The following is a 12,753-nucleotide window of genomic DNA, read 5'->3' as shown; positions in this document are numbered from 1 at the left end:
CTGCTGTTGCCACCCTGTGCATTTGTATTACCCGCTTTCCAAATGCTGGTGATCCCCATAGAAAAGTAAACAAAGAAAATGCGAGCTGAAGATCACATTCCCCAAATCCTCTAGTTGAACCTGTGTATTTAATACTTGTCCATTGAAAGGGACATCGAAAAATAGCCAAAAACATATTTCAAGTCCTGTGATGGCTCAAATCAGAATCTAGTAATGAGTCATTATTTCTGTTCAACGGCTGCCCCAGAAACAGGGAACCTCAAAAAGAGCACCCATCACTGCTCTCTACAGTGACTCCCAAACCCCGAATCCAAACAAGATGGGATAAATTCCTATGAGCCATTACAAAAAGTGAAATTTTGCTTCCAGCATCACAGTAAGGAAAAAACAGACAAACAAAGAAACAAAAAAAAGGCAATAAGAGAGGATTCATATTCCACACAATGACAGCAAAAATAAAATAGGGTTTCATTCAGTAAGAGATGATTAAGCACAAGTAGCTGAGTCAGCCTTACGTGCAAGCACACCACTTTGGTGTCTGGGTTATTCTCCTGTCAACACCCTCTGAAGCAGAAATTGTGGCTCAGCTTTTTGGGAGGAAGTAGGAGTTAAAAGTCATCTGTAATAATCGAGATGTTAACTCCTCTTTTGGCTGCAAATTAAACCCCGGTGTGCAATGATCCACACCTCTTCCCAAGAACGCTCTGGTCATTCTTAGTCCAAAGCTGCCATTTCATTGCCTCATCCATTTGGATGGAATGTTATAGCACTGTGATCTGCCAAAACTTCTTTAAAAAAAGGGCAATAAACTCAATCCCTCCCTCCAGATGCAACCAGGTCAAGACCTTATCTGTGTGGTTCCTGCATTCTCTCTTTGCATTTGCAGAGCCAGGAATCCTAGTTCCTTATGTAAAGGATGCGTGAAGAAAAACAAAACAAAACAAAACAAAACAAAACAAAACAATAAAAAGACAGTTAAAACTTACCGGATTAAACAGAACATCCAACTCCAAGTAAATTAATCCTTTAGAAGACTGTACCAAGTCTTTATTCTTCAGCATGTAACAACTTTGCTGCCCATTTCTAATCTAGAATTGAAAAAGAACATATCAGTATTTTCTCTCTGCTATACATAAAAATACTCTTTCCAACAACAATCCCTCACAAATCTGACAATATAATCAAAGGCTGAAATGCAAAATGACCATTGGATTGGAGACCTATAAAACTGGAGATTAAAGCTATTATGGCCAAACTTTAATTTACAGACCCTCTATTTTATAGTAGCACAGTGCAAGCAATAACCAGTCTGAGAATTCTGCCCTGGAAGCTAGGGAGCTGATGGGAAGTAATCAGGCTCTGTTAGTATAGGTTTAAAATGGCATTTTTCTTCCAAAGATCAGAAAAAGAAACACAAGTAACAAAACACCCCCACTGTCCTCACTCTAAACCCTGCAACACACACAAATATACCTATTCTTGTTTTACTGAAAGGTTGTCCAAGACAATTAATTGGTTTAACCGGAGTGAGCAATAATGTAACAAATGTTCTAAATAAACTAATTCATGGAAAAGACTTCCCCTGCACTAGGTTTCAGATGTCATTTCTATGCTCTAATCTGCCTGTTGGCCCTGTCCTGTTCAATGTCCATGAAAAAAAAAAAAAAAAAGCCCATCTCCCTTACCATTTTGTAAACTATTTGGCTCAAATTAAAAGCATTCTCTCTTCAGAAGTGATGGCAGAATTGTATTTATTATACACAGAAGGATATGTATTGATTAAACATTTGGCTTTTTAGGAAGCGGACCAGTTAATTCTAAACAGCAGCAACATAAAAACGGCAGCATCCCAAAGAGCTCCATTTGGGGACTGTAATGATCAAAGATTAAAGATAACAGAGGAAATTCAAGGGCATGAAACTGCAACCATATTTAAAATAGCTATTGCTGCTGCAATGTTTATTCATATAAACCACAGTGGAAATGAGTAAGGGGAAAATGGCATAATGGGACTACATGGTGATTTCACATGACAAGGGAGAGGTCATTTTCCTTCCCTGGGTTGTATTACCTCTTCTGCACAGAAGAGAGTTTCAACAGCTAAATGGTTTTCCCGGCTAATGGCTCAAGGGAAGAGGGCCCTCTGTAACAGACCAGTCTGCATCCTCACCAGTGTCCAAACAGGAATTTCATTTTCCATTACTGCCGTCATCCAGAGCTTCACTTGATAGGGTGTTGTGCAGTCGTGTGCAAGAAATAGGGCACTGGGTCAAACTGATGTGGGGTCAATTTTGCTTTCTTTAAAAGAGAGTTGCAGGTCATACACAAAGGAGGTCAGCTCCTTCTGAGACTGATGACAGATAAGCTACTTTGCAACCTGCCGGTTGAGACAATGCTGTCAAATATGGACCCACAGGTATTAGTGCCGGTGTGATGTGTATGCCTCATATTCTGGGAGGACATGGAGTGGAATGTGAGCTGCTGCATACTGACAATACAGGTGCTGAACTCCTGGACTTTGTCCCATAGAAAGTTCTGATATTTCAAAAGTTTAACACTTTTAAAATCCCATATGAAGACAAAAACCATATCAAAACATCACACTTTTTGTTGCAGAATGAAAAAAAGTGTTGGGTTTGGGTTTTTTTTTTTTTAATTTGGAAACATGCATCAGAAAAATAAGATTTTATTTTAATTTTCCCCATTAGAAAATTCCACTGAAATCAAGGGTTTGTTTTGTTTGTTAGCTAGATCCCCTCCTCCCTCTAAGGGGACGAGGACACACACACACACACACACACACACACACAACATTCCACAGACTTCAACCAGCTGTACCAACATCTGTAAATTAAGACAACTGTGGGAAGCCCGTATGTCTTTTTAAACATTGCTCTGGATGTTTTCACCTACTTCCTTCAACAGGAAACTTTCCTTCACTATATTTCTCACTCCATACACCCACACCCTAATGCTTTACACACTCCTTACAGACAGCTGACATTAAAAAAAAAAAAAAGAGTAGAGGGCAGCTGGAAAGGGAAGAAAAATGTTACACACGCAATCTTAGGTTTTCTGGGTGGGGAGGCAGCGCAAAGGCATGGCCTCCCAAGTCTGCTTCACTGAGTCCTTCAAACTGCAGCAACCTCAGTCTGTAGAAACAATCATGTAAGAAACCTGAAAACGGTATTCCAGCAGTGTGGAGAGTGGTTTCTCTTTCTACTTTTAAAAGAAAAGTTCCAAAGTGCTGAAAGATTTGACCATGTTTCATCACCCTTTCTTGACAGTAGTAAAGGCATATCAAACTTCACAAGACAATGGAGAAGAATGGATCGAGGTGCTTCATCTCCCTGAAGATCCCTGGCCATCTGGGCTCATGGTGTTTGGATCCTGGGACTGGGGGGCTAGATTGGAGCATCCTTAGAAATGCAGCGTACATATATGTGAAACATGCATAACAAATAATGCTCATTTATATTTTTTCTTCATCAAGAGCTAAAAAAATGAACAGTGAAATAATGAATAGATGTGACGGTTCCTAGAACCTTTCGGGTATCCTTTTTTCTTTGTTTTTTTCTCTGCTAAGAGGGAGTTAAAGCATCCCTGACAATAACCTAGTCTAACTCAAAAAGGGAGACAGCCACCCTGGGTTAGGAGCTCCAGTGGAGAAAGAGCAAGGAGCTTGAATTGAGACGGTGCAGTTTGTGTCCAGGAACCCAGAAGAATTTGCTATTAAAAGGGGGCAAGAGGTACAGGGGCCTCTTCTGCCTCCTGGAAAGAAGGTGAAGGTTTTGCTTTATTCATGTATTTGTTTGTTCAGGGGCAGGGGCTATTGCTTGTATTAAGAAGACTGGCTCAGGAGTTCCCAGGGGAGCAAAGCCACCCTGCAAGGCAGCAAGCACATCAACCCGCTGATACCTGCCAAGGACTTCTCTTTACCTCGTCTGGCCCAAGGACAGGCAATTACAGCTTTTAAAAATCTAACGAAAGAAAGCATCGAGGATGGTTTTACTACATACGAGGAAGCAGACACACAGAGTCTGAAGAAGCTGCTGCTCTTGCTAAAACAAGAAGGTTTGATTCTGGTGTCACCCCATTTTATATTCTCATAGTACCACTGACGTCAAGGGGCTTCCTCTTGGTGTACACAGCGAGATGAATCACATGATGGAGGTGCAATGAGCTAGGACCCAACACGAAACTCCATAATGCTGTGCAAAGGTTGTTATCAAAAAGTGTTTTCTCTTGTTATTTTAAAAGGTTGCTTTTAAAACTGCATAAGTGAACTATCACACTGTCATAATACAGTTCAACGGTAAGCACTATGAGTTTTCTTTGTTATTCTTCATTCTAACATTTTGGCTTGTATTACAGCATCGATCTCTCCAGCAGGCTAAGGAAGTATAGGTTGGATGAATGGACGGTCAAAAATGGCTTCCTAATATAACCTGAATCTGCTTTCCACTAGTTTGTAGTCATTATTCCCAGTTATTCCTAGAAGTGCCCTGGTAAATAGTGCATCTCCAATTCTCTATTGTCTTCCCTTGATAAACTTATAGGCTGCTACAAGGTCTCCCCTCAGTTGTCTCTTGTGAAGTCTGAAGAGATCCAGATCCCTCAAACTCCCCTCGTAAGGTCTTGCACAGAGGCCACTAATCATGCGAGTGGCCCTCCTGTGAACCCTCTCCTGATTTTCCACATCCCTCTTGAAGTGCGGTGCCCAAATCTAGCCACAGTACTATGACTGCAGCCTGACCAGCGCTGCGTAGAGGGGGAGCATCACCTCCCTCAATCTGCTGATCATGCATCTACTAACGCTCCATAAGGTGCAACTGGCTTTGTTGATGGCTTCCTTACACTGCCAGCTCATGTTCACCAGGCAATAATAGCCTGGTGAAATATTAAGCATTTATACTGATTCCCTGTTCTCTAACCTTCAGCAAAAAAATATGGAGGGAAAAAACAAGAATTGGCTATGCAGGACTTACCAAATGTAGAGTATAAAAAACACCTTTTTTGATGCATCGGTAGCATACTAACCCTGTTTGATTCAACACATGCAAGAAGGAGTTCCACTCCCCTTGATTGCATGGAAATAAAAAGGTAGCATCCCTCAACAGACTACAGAAGAAAATGCCCAGGACACTTTCAATGCAGTACATCTTCAAAGAAGGTGCTGGAGGCCTACTTTTTTTTTCCTCCTTACTGTTCTTTTTCTATCCCCAAATCTCTAAAAAAAAAAAAAAAAAGGCTAAACCTAGCTCCTTTCATTTTGGGCCCACTTGGTTCAACTCTACGCATTTTTCACTGCCAACTTTCCTATCCACAGCTGTTCCTTACAGCATTTTCTGCAGCTACTGAAAAAGTGAATGGAAACACCATGAAATCCTAGAAAGGTTATAAAGTCTAAAGACTTCAGACCTACTAACTGACTAGGCCCTACAAGCACAATCATTTCTGCAATGTGCCTGGTATCACAAGGACATCACACAACAAGCTCGAGGGCTTGATAACGGGACTTGGTTTGGGCAAGCTCCAAAAGAACGCTGAATATATCTATGCACGTGGGTGAAGAGAAAATAAAGGAAATGTTCCTATCTGTCTGTCCTACACATGCTAACATGTGTACACATCTTTCCAATCTAAATCTGGAAATGTCTGACCCCTGAAGAGAAGCAAGTAAAGCTACTCACTTATTGGCACTATGTTTTACACCCTGATGGATTCTAATGAGGGAATGTTTGCACTGAGGAGAGTCTTCATCACGTACAAGTTTTATGGTTAGACAATCACCAGCAGAGAGTGCCTGTAACAGTGATTTGGCACAGACGGCAGGAAAGCCCAACACATCGACTTGCTCTTTTTTGTAAGGTCTGAGGACAGATAGGATGCTTTATCCAAGTATGTTTTCATTTCAGGTAGATTGATGTGCTACACAGGAAAAAGATCTAGCATCCTCCCATACAGCTCTAAAAAAAACAAAACAAAACAAAAAAAACCCCCAAAACCCCTAATGACTAATAGAAGATGAAAATGACTCTGTGAGGCCCAAAGACTCCTCCAATATTATTTGCTTCCTCCCGTTATATTTCATTTCCCTTAGCAGAAGTATTATTCTTTAATGTTATAATATTTATAACATTTAATGTTATAATATTTACCTAGCAATGAAGCTCCAACCATCTGCGGTCTGCTTTATCCAAAGACTCCTCTACACTTTGTCTTACTAGGTCCCTTGTCAGGTTAGGTACAAGGAAAAGCACTGTGCAAATACTTACAACCTTATCCTTTTAACTCTGCATTATCCTCTTTTAAATCCCTTGTCAGGTTGGGTACAAAAACTGCCATACAACAGATGCTAAACCAACCTAACGACTATTGTTATACTGTTCTCCTAGTGACCTACTGTCCTAAACACACAGCTTACTTGCTTCATTCACATTGTGCCTTTTAGACTCTAAACTCTTTGGGGACTCAACATTTACCTAATAAATCATCATTATGATACATACAAATAATTCTTCTAAAATTTCAAACAACAGGAACCTCCAATATGCACTCCTTCCCATTAAGCACAAGCAGAGGTCAGCTCTCAACTTCTACTATTACTTCCAGCATCTAAACTAGGCTTCTGAACAAAGCTAGTTGAAAATTAAGAATTTCTATCCCATAAGAAATTCCAACGTTTTGAAATATATTTGCGTCCTTGTCCTCTTCATCCCATGAAGAACCATACTGGGAAAGAACGTCGTGGAGGAGGGAATGGCTGGGCTGTTCAGGCTCCAAATGCCCCAGCCTTCATAGCAGCCCTTTGGTGGCATGGGGTAGCAGACCCAATTTAGGGCTGGTCCTAGACATCACTCAAGCTTATAGTAAAAGACATCTCTAGAGCTGCCACAATCTCAGACGTAGAAAGGTGCACCTTAGCTGCTCAATCTTCCCCCAAACACATTACCAGCTCAGTATTTTTCAACCAGGATGCTGTACCACCCTATAATGTTGCAGATTGTTTTCAGGGTACCCCTAGCTGCCACCTCTATATTAGCCAGGTTAGGTGTGCAAACACTGACACATGGTTCACAAGTTAAACCCGAAGATTTCAAATAGGAATCCATAATGTCAAAAATGTTCTGACCTGCTTTGGTTTATCCAAGTTCTTTACAAACAAATGGCTCTATTATTTTTCTGTAGTAAAAAAAATGAGCAAAAGCTAAACGCTAGCATTTTCCAAGGGGATGCCTTGTATCTAAAAAGGTTGAAAACCACTGCACTAGTTTGTCTCTCCAAATGAGCGGTCCCAATCTCTGTGTATAGGGGGGGGAAACATCCAAATGCAATGAGGGTTTCCAAAGTTCTTCATGTCACTCTACAAGTATGGGTTGAGTTTCTTTTGAATTAATGAATATATTTGCTAAACTGTTTCTACAAGCATCCCTGATCAAACATGCGACTAAAACATGGTACTGCTGTCAGTAGCCAATGCTAAACCTATTAAGTAACAACTTCACTGAACACTTCACAATTTTAATGAAACAGTAAAAGCTAAGATTGAAGATGGATATGATGCAAGACTCTCAGCAGACAAGACCCTTGCACGGGAAACAGTGTTTTTTCATTGCTCGTCTTGAAGAAATATGATGTAGTGAGACTTTTTGCATTGATTTTAAGAAAACGTCTCTATGAATCCAGCTTTGATGCAGATTGAGGGTCATCTAGATGACCTGACAAAACAAAGCCAGATGAAACCCCTGTAATATCTCCCTCCAACATGTGTATAAAAGTCAACGGCTATCCCCTGGGAAGCCCCTGCAAACACATTTGGAACCTTTGATATTCTTGCCTGAACTCGCCCCGGATGCATAATGTCATAACATAAAGAGTGCCAAATAGGACAGATATCTGGAACCATTACAAAGTCTCTTTTTTCCTAGGAAAAGAGGATGGCAAGGTTGATACTCAAGCCACCTGCTTCATCTAGGTGTGGCTGTTGGTTGCAGATGAGAGTTGATCAGAATTTTTTCCAAAGGGGAAAGAAGAGGTCCCTTTTTTTTTTTCACTGCAACATGCCAGCGCATTAAGCCCCAAATATCTCAGGTTGGATGAGCTTTGGTGAGACATAAGGCACAACTCTAATTGATCCTGCCTGGATTCCTGGCAAGCTGTCTGAGGTCCGCAGACCCAAGTTTTCTGGCCAAAGAACAAGGACTCCAGGATTGCAGGCTCCATGGCTCTGAGGCTATCAGCCAAGCCTGGGCTCTCTCCCGTGGAGCTGGGAGCCTGAAAGCCCTAGCTCCAACCACAGAGACAGCCCTGACATCCCAGGCAGCTGTTCATTGACCACAGTGCCGATTTCAGTCTCCGCTGCACTGAGCAATTGCAAGGGCCGGGGAATAAAAAAAAAAATCATGTCAAACACTTCATTTGTGTTGATGGCCCCAAAATGGAATTTTTGGTTCATAGAAAATTAAAAAAAAAAAAAAAAAATGTCCAAGTCAGACCAATACCAAATTAAAAAACAAGCCCAGTACTAGAAATCCTGTATTTCAGCCAGCTCCACTCCAACTTAACTGCAGTGTTATCACAACCACCACGTCACCCAAGGTTTGTCCTGTAAAACGTTGAGTGTTACAAGCCAAGTGCTAAGTGCTCTCAACTCCTGCAGTAACTGGAAGTGCTCAGTACTCAAGAAGAACAGGTCCCCCCTGTGTACCATGTGCAGGCCATCACTTAGAGCAGAAGTGGCTAATCTTTATAGCAGCATGACACAAATTAACCCCACATTCTCCCCAAGTGCCACTCTGATCTTCCTCTGCCCAATCTGCTGTTCAGCTTTCTGCTCCCTACTCTGTAGTCCTTGCCCAATCTCCTTCTCTGTTTTCTGCTTCCTGTCCTACTGGCTGCTGTGCTGCCTGTTCCCTGCCTGATCTTCTGGGTACCAACCAAGGAGGATGCCCTTGCTTATGCCAGAGGTTGGCCACCTCTGCCTTGGAGCATGAAATCCTTGGGATAGTCGTAGCAGCTATATCCACCGTGGTATTGCACACGAAGCTTAGTTGGTTACATGAGGACATTTTACAGACATTTTCTACCATTTAAAAAGGGTGCAGCTGAAGTTTGCCTGGAGCTGGAATGTTCTTATCTACAGAAACATCATTCTGTGATATAGTACTTCATTTGAAGGCCCTTCCTACATGGAGATAATTGATATTTTTTGCTTTCAACTTCATAGAAGCACATTACACACTCCCATTTCCCTAACAACGTAAATCCTTTTACTAGATAGGAGTCCCTTGAAGGTGGAAAGAAAAGACTCTTGGAGAAAGAAATAAGCTTGTGTGTAATCAGAAGCAGGGGGGAGGAGAGGAAATGAAGAGTGAATGGCAGAAAAATTCAGTATTAATGTGAAAATGAGCTCTCACAAATGAGCTCTGTTAAGGTGAATCTACAAAACATGCTGGCTGTATTTGAAGTCACAGCTTGCTGAAACGCACCAACCATCAGTTCTCGTACTGAGGAGATGCTTGTGCATCAATAGATAAGGATGCTCCCAAATCCCTTATTGGTTACTGGAACTAAAGCTTTCTTTAACCTTTAATCATGTGTTCACCACATCAGAAAGAACTCCATGCCACATACAACACTTTGCAAGCAAGCTGCCTTAGATACCAAAGATCCCACAGTGCTAATCCAGTACTGACTCACTGGGTAGCCGTGAACAAGTTACAACTCTTCTTCCTCAGTTTTCCTGTCTCTAAAATGGGGACAATGCCTAGTTTAGTGGGGTGTTATAAACACTAGGTGGTGTTTCTACAGTGCATTATTACCTCACACTGGAAGAAAACGAATGAATATGTATTTATTCTTCTAGGTTTTCTCCACTCTGTCCAAAACAGTGTCAAATTCTCAAATACTGCCCGATACCTGAAAACTCTCTCTTGAACTTCCTCCCCATTCTGAATGATGCCTCCATCCCTGTCTGAATGATGCATCTGACAAACAAGTTCAGTATAAAATGTAAAATGTCAAATATTACAACAGAACATGGGATTTCCAACTTTGCTTTCTGTGAGCATTTGTGCACTCAAGTTTACAATTCGTTTGCTCCAAGCATCCCAGTAACAAAAGCTCAAGCACTTGAATGTGTACAGAGGACTTGCATATAAATCCTGGACACACCTAAATGAAAATTTGCTATTAAATTTGAAATAATATTTGGGTAATTCCTTTTTTCTTCCCCCATCCTAACTCTTTACTCAGTCCAGTTTTCTTAAAGATGAAAATCTGTGACAACTCAAAATAAATCTTCAAGTAACTGTATCTCATCTGTAAACAGGTCACAAGTAATTAAACTATTTTTTTTCCTCCTGAAGAACTAGAACATATTACAAACTGCATTTTGGTTTTCCGAGACTGATCTAACTCCAGTCAAACTCAGGCCCAGTCACCTATGAGCAAGTCCATACTGGCCATCACTATCTATTCCCAGCTACAGCTATGTTACAGTACCAATCTCCAAAACCTCGAAGGATATGGTTAAATGCAGGGAAAACGTACATCAACAGAAGTGAGAAAAAAACTCTTCAATTTAAATAAGGAGTGTTTCAGAAAATTGCATTTTTTTTTCTGAACAAAGTTAATAGATGCTAAATGGTCTTTAATTAAATGCAAAGAACAGTATATTTGTATTAGATTGGCCTGAAAGAGGAGGCAGAGAAGTCTGGAAGGAAAGGAAGAAGATCACTTGGCTAGAAAAAGCATAAACATGTTTGGGTTTTTTTTGGTCTCAAACCTTGGACAAAAGAACCTACATGGAACAGAGTTGGAAACATTACCCTCCCCACACACACACACACGCCCTCCCCTCCTCTGCCTTGTTACATGCTTCCTAAGGGATACTTGATGCATGCCTGTAAAATCAACACAAAATCCAAATCTAACATCTTCTCACTGTAAGCCCACACAGCCTGCTGCCGATCAGACAGACCATTTGGCAGGCGCAGGATCTGCAGGAGAGCAGCTGCTCTAGCCACTCTCTTCCAGTAACATCGGGGATATGAGGACTTTGGGAAAAATTAACCAAGTGATCAAAAATGGAATAAAAGATGTTAAGAGTTGTTCCTCCCTGTAAACATCAAATGGTTCCTCATATGCAGCCGACTTAATATTATCCTAAAATTGCAGACGTCAATGAGGCAGGACACTAAAGAGAACAAATGGTTTAAAATAACTGCATCTTGAGTAGTGCGACAGTAATGGGGCGGGGGGGGCTGCCAAGTAACTTATGTGTCACAGTCCTAATCAAGTGCTGTGTGTTGGGACTACTGTGCTAGATCCGAATCTACTCTGCCAATGGAGTTTACAGGGTCCAAGCATTTCCCCTGCTTTACGGGGGCTCATTCTTGTGCTCCAAATCCTATAATTTATCTCCTATGCAGCGATGTAGGATTTGTGCCACATAAAGCAGCATTGTACAAAGGTCCTGAACACGGCATTCCTCTTGAGAGAATAAAGCGTATACCGAGATTAAAAATACATACATATTCCCCTGCCCCACTTTCTACCACCTGGGGACATTCTTTGTGCAGAGGTCAGGTGCTCGGGTACAGGGAATTTATGTGGAGTTCATGATTTGTCTCCTGACGGATGTAATTTTTCCAGTCCACCTTACCTTCTCCGACTTTGGAGGGTCCCACAGCTAAATCTATCTACACAAACCTGTCCATCACTTCCCTCTCCCTGGCCCACATCTTCCTGCCTCTTCCTCTCTTATACCCCCTTTTCTACACCTGCTGGCATCTTTATTCTGCATCTGTAATTCTTCCCAAAGCATCCCAGTTTCCATAGACAGGTACCTATTTTTTTTTTTAATTGTGTTATGCATTATGTGAACAAGTACAGCCTGACCCAGCAAAAGGGGCCTGGTTTCCAGAACTGTTGAATCCACCCTTCTGTGTCTTCATTTGAAGAACAGCATATTTATTTTAGTGATGATCAGCAAGGCCTCACTTGATGCGGCTTTCAGATCCCAAGTGGAGTTTGCAACACTGCCAGGAAACACAAATCTATTTTTTCTTGCAAAAGCAAGCGTATTCAAACAGGCATCAGTAAGTAACAAGAGACATGGAACTTGTGGTGTCATTTTTATTATACCACTGTTCAGAAAATAGCTGCACTAGTGATAATAAGCGAGATGTTCAGTATTAGCTCTAGGCAGATAATTCATAAAAACATAGCCAAATATTACCACAGTGATCAGCACAACCTGCCTTCTGTATTTGGGCTATTTCTAAGCACGGATATGTTCCCTGAGCACAATGCGTGTCCATGGACTACCAAATGCTTCTTGGTTCATCTCCAGTGCCACATATACACACATTCTGATAAAGTGGATATGAAATGCAAATGAAATTACATTAATGCAATTAAAAATTCATGAAAGGCAGTAATTTAAAAAGGTAAGGTTCCCACAGCAACACTCACTGTGCTGTCCACAACATCTTGTATATCATGAAACAGATAATATTTTAAATATAAACAGTAACACGTTAAGCTACCTAAGCTGAAACCATGCCACCCCTTCCCTCTTCCCTCCCTGGAGAGAGAAAAGGGAAATAAAAGTAGAACAAAAGTGGTATGTACTACCATTGCTAGGTTAAAATTACTGTTAAAATCTTGCTTTTATTTTATTAATGTACTTCTTTGAACTCTATTGCATTGGCTAAAATATTTGAATAAACAGGCAGCCATTACTTA

At 41.1% G+C, this 12,753-nt stretch overlaps 1 protein-coding gene across 2 annotated transcripts in view; it reads right to left on the bottom strand.

Moving 5' to 3' along the window:
• MCTP2 (multiple C2 and transmembrane domain containing 2) overlaps positions 1-12,753 on the bottom strand; it is a 139,477-nt gene that overhangs the window by 59,937 nt on the left and 66,787 nt on the right. For both annotated transcript variants that reach the window (XM_019533768.1, XM_019533769.1), the window contains one exon: positions 987-1,088. In XM_019533768.1, the coding sequence (XP_019389313.1) occupies positions 987-1,088 (102 nt within the window). The remainder of the gene's footprint in view (positions 1-986; positions 1,089-12,753) is intronic.

The sequence above is a fragment of the Crocodylus porosus genome, unplaced genomic scaffold (genome assembly GCF_001723895.1).
Source record: "Crocodylus porosus isolate Cpor-Errol unplaced genomic scaffold, CroPor_comp1, whole genome shotgun sequence".
NCBI lineage: Eukaryota > Metazoa > Chordata > Crocodylia > Crocodylidae > Crocodylus > Crocodylus porosus.
This window is presented reverse-complemented; position numbering and strand designations above follow the sequence as displayed.